We start from the raw sequence: 11,851 nt of genomic DNA, 5'->3' as shown, positions 1-11,851 counted from the left end.
ACACAATTTGAAACGAACGAATCTGTGTCACACTTTAAAGTCTGCTGCTTTTTGCACTTCAGTGCCTCTATATTTGAAAATAATCTCTCAAGAAATAAAAGAAAAAAGCTGACTTTTAGACAGAAATCGATTTAGAATTAGAAAGGAAACTCCTCACATCTCACAGGCACCATAAAACCTCACCCCTTTAAACCCCACTGAGAAATTTTAATTAAACTCAAACTTCAAGGTTTTAGGTTTTATAATTCTTGTTTGACCTTGTTGAGAAGAAACAATAAATATGAGATTTCTTTTACTCCCCCCATTGTATGTAACATTTTCTTCATTCATCTACTTAATCTGAAACACATGAATGCATATTTATTTGAACAAAGGTCACTGTTTTTTTCTCACCAAATCAAAAGAAAGACTGTGGCCTAATGGTCTTTTTTTACTTGGTCTCTTTCTCAGCTACAACTCCCTCTTGTGGACATTTATAGAATTTCAACTGCAGGGTTCAAATAGCCAACGTCTGTTTGATTTCTTCTCTTATGATCTCTCAGAACAGAAGAGGGCAGCCTCCACTAACAAAAACCCGCATGCTTCAGTCTCTGTGGAGCTTTTACAGGGAAAAAGAATGGATTCATTGTAAAAAGCCTAAATGTTTCATCTCTGAAGCGTTCACAGGTCAATTTGCTCAGCCATTTTTGTTCAGTTAAGTTAAATAACACCTGGAATAAACACTGTCAACATTAATATTTTTTCAAAAAGGAAAAATAGCAATGACAAACAAACGTTCATTTTAACAATGCATTAAAATCCAATTCCCTTGTTGGACAAGCAAACAAACAAAAAAGGTTGTTTTCGTGATCACGTTTATGTAACTGGAAATACTTTTAAAATCATAAAAAAATCAAAAGAAAATTATAATTCTAATTAAGATTAATTGTTTAAGGGTCAAAACGTAAACTGTTTGCAATAATCAGTTCAACAAGTAAATTTAAAGAATAAATAAAAGAGAATAACTAAAATTTAAATCGTACTTTAAGAGAAGAGCTTATAAAGATGGAACTTTTCTGAAAACTTCCTGCAACATTTTGTTTTCTGTAAAGCACTGCACCAAATCTAGATTCACGAGAACAGATACAATTACAGCACAAACAAGGAAAGTGACAAACACATGACAAATGTTTTTGAGTTTTGGATGATAGACAAGTGTTTTAGTTGAAGTTTATTGAACACTGGAACTCTGTCTGTTTGAATGTGCCCTTGTTTAATGAAGGGATCAAAACTGACTGCAAAAGAGCTGCAGCAGGTCAGGCTGTGTGCTGATGCTGAGTTTGGGATTGGGCTCACCAGGATGCGTGGTGAAAATACTTGAAGAGCTGATGTCTGAATATGTTGCTAAAACCATGAGAACAATCACTTCCAACATACTCCAAACCAGGCACATAAGCCTCAGGAGTGGTGGGATTCTGTTCTGTAGAGCCATGAATCAAAACTCTGATTCTTCAAGCCTGTGGATTTACAGTACGTCACAAAGAGACACAATGAAGCACATACTATGAAGAACTGCAGGTTTACAGTAAATGTGTGGCACCATCATGTTGGATAACGGGTCAAGTTTTAAAAAATTCCCAAGAAGCAATACCTGATGTTCTGGATGAAGAATGGATCTGAGCATCACTGGATCCTCTAACACTGATCCCAAACTCAAGTCCAAACCCAGCAAAGCTTGGATTCAGAGGAAGTAGAAGAATGTGAGATGAGATTCAGGTCAAGTGAATCCAAGAAATGATCCCTGATGGAGTTTGAAGAAAGCAGCAGAGAAGATGGAGCACAGGTCTATTCATCAGACTTCACAGGATGGGGTTCAGTCATTCTAAAATGAGACAAGTTATTTTCTTAGCTGCAGTGCAGCTATTAATCATACATTTTTACTTATTTTTTATTTTATAAGAATTAAAATTGTAATATTTTATTTTACTACTTGATGCCTGAATTTATTTCCAGCTATGGAAAACAATCACTTATATTTTTGTTTTAAGTAGGAATCAAGGTAAGTTTGGAGCCGAAGTGGTTTGATACTTTATTTTCATCAATAGGCATCAACGGGTTAATACAACATTCTTTAATGTCAAATTTAGCTTTTATTACCACCCCTAAGTGCTGTAAAGCTGAATATGAGCTAAATCTTTGTGTGATTCTATTACTTTAGATTTTTTTCCTGCTTTTCTTCATGTAATAGCTCTGTGTGTCCTCTAGATGGTGCTGTAAGGTCACCTATGATTTTTCTGTTGTCATTCACAGTGAAAGCTTGTTGGTACCAAAACAAAATTTGTTTTAAAAAGTCTTTAATGATGTGTCTGATGACATTGTGCACTGTTGCTTATGCAGATCAGCTTTCTTTTATGAAATCAAAGCCTGAAACGACGGAAAGCCCCGCTGCGTTCAGCGGTGTTGATGGTGTAACAGCCAAAGTATTTCTCAACAAACCCACAGTGATTCTTACAGTAAGGCAGATAAAACTGGACCATCTGCCTCTATTTTTAGACAGCCTGCTCCCATGGTTCACACGGGGCCTCCACAGCTCCGTTTGTCATCTGTAACACAAAACATCTGCAGATTACAACTTCTCTGACACGTCATGTTCAAGTTTCTGGGTTGATTTGTTCAAGTTGCAACAAAAAATCATTGGTTTATGTGTTGCAAACAATATTCTTGTTTAGAAGATATTCAGACGCACATAAATGTGCTTTGCTGCTCAGAGCTGTACCTGTTCTTGCAAACATTCTACTACAGTTTTTTAAATTCAAACTAAGGAACTTAGTTCACCAAATCAGGTGCAACTGTGATATAAAGATGCATCTACTTATATTGTTAACTATTTGCCACATGAACTCTAACATGATTGACATTTTTTAAATTCATTTCTTTCATGACAAAAAAGTTCTAATTTCACAATAAGTTTGTGAAATTGATCAATAACATTTGATCTAACTACAGTTTTATTTCCACTTGAGGATTTTTTGAATTGGAAAATTAATTTGAATTTGATGATCCCCCTATTTTTTAAATCCTAAAAAGATGGTTAAAACTAGCTTTACAAGCAAATTGTGTTCCCATTTTCTCTCAAATAAACACCAAATATGCATGGGATGGATAAAAAAATTGTGTTTTGGTTCTTCACACCCTTAGTTTTATTGGAGTTTTAAAGGATTTTTGGTGACTTTCACCAAACCATTTTATTAGAATTTTTCAGGGACACAAAAACTTTTGTGGCATTCTACACTGAAAGAAACAATCAGAAATAGCCTTTATCGAAACCCTTTTCTTTATTAAAATTACCCAAACACAATTTATTGTCTCTACTTCTCCCTCAAAAGTTCTGCACACTCTCATTTAAAGACATAGAACTTGGAATTATCCTCTGCTTTCTTTTGGTTCTGTAAACACTCAGCTAGTGGTGGTGCTTGTTTTTGAAGCAGACCCCCACACCCTCAAAGTGCCATGAAACCGGCTCAGCTCATTGTTTCCCCGCCTGGCGGGAGGCAAAGGGTGTACAGAGTGTTCCCGTAGCAGCAGGGCCTGGGAAAATGCTGCAGCCACAGTGCCATAATTAATGTGAACATGATGGGCTTGTTTCCTTGTTCAGATGCATGTCTGTGGTGTTAATCCCCATTTTGCACAGTCCTGTCTGCCACTCGGGTGCTGTGGGGCAACTTCCCTGGCTGCAGAGTCAACAGACCCTCATGGTTTCTCCAGTTTGCAAATATGAAATTCTGTGTTCATCTTTGCAGCAAATTTTGGTTTAATAGTATGGTTTCCTGTTGGTTTTGTTGTGCGGTTTCCAATCTGCTGAAATGTTTTCCTGCTTGAATTTGCTCATTTTGAGTAAGATCTGAATTTTAATCCAGATTAAAGTGTTCAGCCAGTGTTTAGATGATAGTTTCAAAGTTTTTTTTCCTCTTTTCCTAAGCTTGAGAGCATCTGAATGCAACACTGGCTCCATATTGTGTTCATGAAAGGATTGGTGTGACTTGGAAGATGCCTCACATTTGTGGAGAGAACATTTTCATTTTTATTGGTTGTTTGTGCTTTCTTTTCCCTAACAGAAGCTGTGGATTAAAGGTGGTGTTTTTGGCTCCTGATGCAAAAGCATCCGGCTCATTGTTCTGAATTTAGGTGAGAGGCGTGGATGCTGCATGCCCACCATTCACCTTCATGGGCAGGGGTCTGGGAAAAGCATTGTGTGGACATTTATACAATAAAAAGGACTTCTTTATTTGCTATCATGCTTAATCTAAAGCATTAAAATGATAGTTTTTTTTCAGGCCATAACTTGTATTTTTTGATAGAAATTCCTTAAATTCATTAGCAGCTAGTTTCTCAGAGATTAATGAGCTGTTTTTGCAGGTCTGTTTGCTTTGGGAAGAGGCTGTGGAAGTGCTCACGGGGAAGTGGAAGGGGGGTGAGAAGGCTCACAAGTGCAATTGTTGAATGAAGAAAACAAATTGCACAAATTCAAAGCGGACATTGGTGGAAGTTTGTGTGGAAGTTGTCTGAGCGACACTGCAGTCCATCGTTTTCCCTGCATCTCCTGATAACGACAAAGGACGTCTTATTAAAGATCACCTCCATCTGTTGCATCTCAACAGCCGATTTATTACTCCATGTAGATAAGACTGACTTATCTGCAGAAAAGGTTTTCATTTGCAAAAGCTCTGACACCCTGAGAGCAAAACGCTGTTGAATTAAGGGAAATGTTTGCCCAGATAGATGACTGTGAAGAATGAACTTGTGAAGATAAGCTAAATTAAATGCAAGGTTTTGTTTATTTTAGTGGTTAAATAATACTGCAAGGTCCCATTATGTTTTGCTAGAAATGATATTTTGTGAAGTTTTAATGATCTGGGAAACTTTTCTGAAAGATGTAACTTTGGAAAACTGTCATTTTGGGGAAATGATATCCAGTATAGGTGAAATTAGAAACAATTGATTATGATTTCTTTGTTGATTTAATTGTTTGAAAGTTTTTCATTGATTTTTTTTCTTTTGAGCTGGTTTCAGTTGGGGAGGTTTTCTGCCTCGTCCTCAATGATCTGGAGCTTTAACTTGTAAAACGGGCCTCACATTTTCTGCGATTTGCTTTTGTGTAAAAGATTTAAAGAATGAGAGCTATAGTGAACCATAACACCAGTTTTTCTGCTCTCCTTTAGACAATAAAAATTCCCATGTGGGATACGGTGTCACGCCTTTGAGCTTCTATTGGAAAATTGGGATAAACCATCAGTTTCTTTCAGGATCTCTGGATGTGACCGGATTGATTTATCCAATGTTTCATGGCCAAACTCAATAATCCCAAATTACAAAAGATGTTACTTGATTGGTTCATTCTTTCTCAGTAAAAATGGGAGAAATGTGCATCAGAAAGGCACATTTAATCAGCAGCTTTTAAATGAGTTGATGATTGAACCTTGAGAAATGCCCCAATTGAGGAGATCCTCTGATTTACGCTGTGTGGAAATGTACTGTGTTCATCCACATGATAGGAAAAAACACAAAATTTGACAGCCACAGTCTCCCCCCCCCCCCCCCCCTGTCCAACATCCTTCCCCTGTTTGTTTGCATCATATAATTTTGAAATAGTCGGTATTTGAAGTTGTTGAGATGTGTATGCTGCTGATGCTCAGTAAACAAAGGCTGAGAGGACAGGCTGAGCTCGTTTTGGGGTCTCGTCCTCAGACACGCCCATAGCCGGTAAGCTCTCCGGTCGTAACCAGAACCAGGATGATTAAAAGTTCCTTCCTTTCCCACTTTGGCATTGTCCGGGCGTGCAGACAGGCTGCCGACACCTCGCCCCGGCAAGGAAGTGAGTCCTTCACAGTCCAAGAAGCAGCAGAGGGCATCAGCACTGATGGTACATTCCAGTCCAAACCAACCTCAATGGGTACAGCTGAGAAGCATTCATTTAAAAAGAAAAAAAAAACAACCTTAGGAGAAGATGCCTTCTAAATATGAAGCATTAAAAGTGATCATCAAAAATAAACATGTTAACATTTTTATGATTTTGAATGAATAATTTTTTCCCAGTGGTGAAACAGACTTCTTTGACCTATTATTAATTGTTTATTGATGTCGTTTTATTAACTATCCAACCAAGAAAAAAACAATGAAAACATTTCTGCTGCTAATGGCGTGAGTAACACACACAATCACTGTTTGTAATAATGTCTGCTCAATGTTTGTTCAAGCAGACAGTTAAAGGGTTAGGAAGGTTTAAGGTTATTTTGTTTCCTGCCTAATGCCTCTTTCAGCTTCTTTTCAGTCTCTGATGCTGCTGGAGTTGATTGAAAAAAACCTTTTTATCCCAGATTTATGCAAAGTATGAATTATTGTGTTCAAAATATTTATTGACTGGAGCTTCCTCTTTAGAATGAACGGTTGGGTACTTTAAACATTTTCTGCTTTACATGCTCAGATTGGACGTTCTTTATTAAAATGTTGCTGTGAATAATCTGCTTTTATCTGTGAAGACTCACAATCATCTATCCATTTTTTCTGTTCTCAGGGCTTTTTCTTCATTCTGCTTTGATTTTCATGTCTTATTTCTAACCCTTGTGCTATCTTAGATGACCCCACCCTTACATTGACGTGTTCTTTCTACCATGACAAAGGTGGATAAAGGTGGAAAGATTTCATGTAATCCATGGACACCAGTGAAGATCACAAATCATTGAAGAAAAAAGGTTCAGAGCACTGTCTAGTGGGTCTAGATAAAGTTAAAGTGCCTCGGATAGCACAACGGTTACAGAATGATGATTAATTCAGGATCTTGATGGGCCTGTTTTTTAGTAAACCCCTGTGGTAACAGTTGTTACAGAAGTAAGTCAGGTGGGTTACTTACCACCTTCTTGTTTGTCACTCTTTACAAAAATCTATCCTTATTCAAAGATGCACATAGTAACTTTTGATTTAAAAAATGTCCACCTGCTACCTAACCTTGATTCTTGCTTATAAAAAACATAAATATTCAAAGTTTTGCACCGAACACACTGGACTAAATCTCGACTCTCTCGGATATACCCAGATATTAATCCTGAATGCGATCGTTGTCACCACTCCCCCGCCTCTTCTACTCATATGTTTTGGTCATGTCCATCACTTGCACAATACTGGACTAACGTCTTCGGATTCTTATCGCAGACCCTCAAATTGCCCCTCAAACCTGAGCCGTTAACTGCCTTGTTTGGGGTCATCCCCAATATGACAAACTTGCCAACACTACAATCTGATTTTGGGGCACTTCTCACTTTTTTGGCAAGACGCAGGATTTTGTTGTGTTGGAAGTCTCCCTGTCCTCCTACGCTAGAAATCTGGATCAAGGATGTTTTGCACTATAGTAAACTTGAAAAGATTAAGTTTACTCTACGTGGCGCCACGGGCAAGTTCTTTAAAATTTGGCAACCCTTTTTCTGACATGTTAACACCTTACAATCACGTAACATACCCACATAGCTGGCTCTCATTTTCCTAAAAAATATACTTTTAGGTATTTCGATTATTTCGTTTGCGCTCACTCATTGTTACTTTAAAATATCACTGACCTGAACTATTTGTTCTCTATTTATGAAAACCTTTTTTATGTTTATTCTTTTTTTTTTGTGTGTGTTCTAATGCTTTACACATCTCCTATTCGTGATCCCTGGAGAGTTTCTTTTGATATATCACATATGTTGTGCTGCCATTTTATTTTCTTAATTTTAATGATTCATTACTATTATTGTAAGTTTTTGGTGTATATTAGGCTTAGTGATGGGATGTGTATCGCCTTTCTGTTTGGGTTTTTTTTTGTTTGTTTTTTTGTTTTTGTTTTTGTTCTAGGTTTCAATGGGGGGGAGGAAAAAAAAGTGTAATCATTGTTGTTATCATGTGTTTACTATTGCTGCTCTAAAATCCAATAAAAACAATTTTGAAGAAAAAACATAAATATTCAAAACAGCTAAAAAGTAATTTATTTCTTTAAAAAAATGTTGGGAAAACCCTCTGATTTTTATTATGTAATATTTGTTGATATAATCGGATTGATTTTTATTATTGATGAATTGTGACGTGTGTGTCTGGTAATTACTTTTATGACAAATTGTAGCTTGAGTTGTAAACTTTGTGCTGTTTCGGGTACATAGTAGACACGTGCAACAGAAGGAAGATTAGAATCAAAATATTCTCCATTCTCAGAAAAATGCAATGTTTTTGTACAGAAAATGTTCACACTGATAAACACATGTTTGTCTGTAAAAACAGTTTCATGTAGAAATGTCTGCACTTCCAAAAGTATGAATTGAAGACAACAAGGGATGCATAAATATATAAATCTTTATTCATCTTTTTAAAACTCATGAACTCATTAACTTTAAGCTGCAGAAAAAACTCATTAGTTCTTGTAAATGATGGAAAAATGTAAAAAACAAATTTCTGAATATGGTCAGCAATAAAACTAAAAACAAACCCAGAACACTGTTAGCTTTGAAATTAAGATATAAGTAGTAAAAAGTTAGAAGTGTCTGATAACAGAAAGCATGATTGTGTTACGACACATTAAAAACAAATACAGAAATGTTATTTTCCTAATATATAGATGAGAGTTAAATATGAACAAAAACACCTTTGAAACATTTGACCTTTAACACTGTCTCACAATAAAATATGTTAAAATACAATAACAGAGTTATACTCGAAGTATCAGTGCATAGTCATGTCCTTCAAAATAAAACACACTTGGAGTTAACTCAATGACACAAATACTGCTTTTCTAGTCAAACATAAAATAACTACCTGCCAAGTTTGTGCTCGACTACAAGATTGAACGAGAGAAACACTCCTCCTGTGAATGAAATGCTGCAAAAGATGTTAAAATACGACAAACCAGAGAAAGGGTGGAGGTCAGCGCAGCTTCAATACAGCAGGGATTAAACAATGGAGGGGTGACAAGAAAGTTGGTTACACACTAGACTAAATGAACAAAACTGCATGACTAAATGACAGTGTTAACTATGGATATAAATAATTCATATCGGTAGTGCTTTGGAATTAAGTGTTTCTGCAACGTCTCCTTCACTTTCCTATGCTTTAACTACATTTTTACAGAATATACAAATCAGGTTTTATTTCCCTTTAGGTTTGGCCCAAAAAAACCAACACAACGTTTCTTTAACACCCTAACTGGCGCAGGAAGGGAGATGAATGTGCACGTGCAGTGACTAATTGCAACACTTTGGTTGAGCTGCGGTTGAGCTGCATGATTAAAGCTGAACCCTGTTTCCCCCAATAACCTGTGATTTTCCCAAAGTCAAGAGAGATCAAAAAAACACCCAGAGTGCACCTCTCTGCCACTCTGAGTCATCCTGAGTTTGTGGAGCTGACTTTGATTCCTTTTTTTGTTTTTAAGAATGCAATTAGGACGTAAATTACAAAAGTTTCCCTGACATGGACACAATCCCCCGTTTGTTTTTTAATAATCGACTTTTTGTTTATGGAAAAATAACACTGCTTAACTTTACCTGTCCTTTATCTTCATCCTCATCATCATCATTTTCAGAGCTGTGGTGAAGCTGAAATTAATGTGATTTGTTTCACAGTAGATCTAAATAATAATACCTGAGCCTGCTTTCAGCTGTACGACACATCTCAGTGAAAGTGGAATGGACCAGCAGCACTAACACCTCAAGACCAGATCAACAGTCCACAGGTTTGCTTTTGTTGCACAGTTGACTCTCTGGAGGTCGGATGATGTGAAGTTGATCATTTTCGAAACAGTACAAGAGATTTTCCAAATCCCAATCCGCGCCAGAGAACATTTTGGATCAAGAGTCAAAGCAGGGCAAAACAAAGCCGAGGCCTTTCACTCGTGAGATTCTCCGCTGGAAAAAGGTGGGATGCTAGACAGGAGGGGTGGAGTAGCGCACCACATAGTTGTAGTCGGGCGGAGGGCTGTGACACTCCAGGCTGGCATCCAGAACCGAGTCATCCAGAGTGAAGTCCAAAGGAGGAATCTCGGGAAGGAAGCTCTCCTTCTCTGCGTCACTCAGCACCGACTCCTTGCTCTTACTTACTGCCTTCTTCCTGAGGAGAAAAACAGCAGCAAGCTCAGCTTCTGCCTAATTCAAGATAGATTTTAAGAGGAAGGAGGTGGAACTCCTTCAAAACAGGCTTGTTTGTCCACACAGAGGTATTTGTCATTAACCCCTTAATGCCTATTGATGCAAATGTGCATCTAAACACCTCAGCTCCAAAATTTAGCATCTTCATGAAAACAAAAACATTAGAGAATTTTTTTGATGCCTGACTATAAGTCAGGCATCAAAAAAGCGATGTCTTCAGCAGTTCTCTTTTTCCCTGATCCGTGACATAAAGCCTGGCATACAGTAAGGCATCTAGGGGTTAATTGAACAAAAATGTCAAATAACTTTCTTTCTGAAATTTAAGCTTTAGAAAATAAAACCTTCTCATTTCATCATTAAAATATTGGTTCATTGTTCAAGTTATAAAACCTCTAAAGCTACGTTATGCGACGAATTTCAATGAAAAATTTATATAATCAGACGTTTTGGGCTTCAACATTCAAAACTTGTGTTCACGTGTCGTTACGTAAGTTTCCACGACAGTTTTTGGGCTTTTACGTACAAAATCCTCATCCACTGAATGTATGTTGCGGGTCATGTCAAACTTTGACCAACCAGATACTGATATTTGGTAGTGATCTATGGATGGCGTCCCTATTCCATAGATGGTAGTGCCAATAGAACCCCCCACCCCCCGCTCATCCTGTTTGAACATCCTGGGCTAAATGCCCGTTCAAGATCATGCTTCACATGCTTGGTGAGAACGTAACTCACAAAAAACTGGTACACCTAACCTAAAAAAGCAGCCAGGTCAGATGCAGGTTTTTTCAGTGAAATAAATCAGCTAATATATCTTCTTTCATAATAAACAATGCATGAAAATGTGTTGTATATCAAAGAGCAGAGCAGTAAACAGAGCAGGGGAATTCATCCACAACAGAGACATCAGAGACGTTGTGATCTGATTGTGACAGCTATGAGGCGCAGAGTCAGAGTAAAACTGTGTTCTTTAGTGATTTAGGGTGAACAAGCTGTGCACTTAAACATACAGAGAAAATCACAAAAGAAGTAAGTGTTCAACCTTAAACAGAAGGCTGTTTTGACATCTTCCCCTTAAAGAAAAGTCTGTTGAGAAGCCATACACTCAGATGAAATGTCCCTCATTCACATGTGATGTAATCAATCATCCTGAGCGTTTTCTGCTTCATTTGATTCCCAGAATATGAATACGTGAGTCTTATTGTTTTGGACGTTGCCATGGGTTTCCAGAGCTCCCCTTTCCAGACCAAAGGGTCAGTTCCCAGCGGGGGAAAAGACGCGGCTCTACTGGAATGTAGCCGGGATTATTAAACTACCTGGCAAACACTGCATTAAAAAAAAGAAGAAGAAGAAAAAAAGAAAAATACCCCAAACATTGGAAGAGGAACAAAATGAAACAAGGGAACAAAGGCTTACATTTTTGTGTAAGATTATAGATTTTCAGGGAATAAAAATGTGTCTTCTCAAATGCCATCTTTGATGGAAGAGGGGCTACAGACCAGGGGGCTTCAGGTGGACCACCACACAGGAACAAACACGCGCTCTGGAGTTCAAAGGGTGCAGTGATTGAGAGACCTCCAGGCGGGAAAGTCGTCCCCTTGAAGTAGATCATTCTCTGGATTCCACAGTTAACTCTGTCTGCAAGACTGAGGTCCAGATGAGTCAAGCAGGCCTTCTACACACTGAGAGGGTCTCAATTAATTGCAGCATTT

The 11,851-nt window shown here is 37.6% G+C and overlaps 1 protein-coding gene across 2 annotated transcripts in view; it reads right to left on the bottom strand.

Moving 5' to 3' along the window:
* Positions 1-8,337: 8,337 nt before the first annotated feature.
* kdrl (kinase insert domain receptor like) overlaps positions 8,338-11,851 on the bottom strand; it is a 42,754-nt gene continuing 39,240 nt past the window's right edge. For both annotated transcript variants that reach the window (XM_011479978.4, XM_020706464.3), the window contains exon 30: positions 8,338-10,101. In XM_011479978.4, coding sequence (XP_011478280.1) covers positions 9,918-10,101 — 184 coding nt within the window. In that variant the 3' untranslated portion in view covers positions 8,338-9,917. The remainder of the gene's footprint in view (positions 10,102-11,851) is intronic.

The sequence above is a fragment of the Oryzias latipes genome, chromosome 10, assembly GCF_053564925.1.
Source record: "Oryzias latipes strain Hd-rR chromosome 10, Olatipes_Hd-rR_3.1".
In the NCBI taxonomy this organism is placed as follows: Eukaryota; Metazoa; Chordata; class Actinopteri; order Beloniformes; family Adrianichthyidae; genus Oryzias; species Oryzias latipes.
Note: the sequence above shows the minus strand (reverse complement) of the source record. Positions and strands in the feature narration are given on the sequence as shown.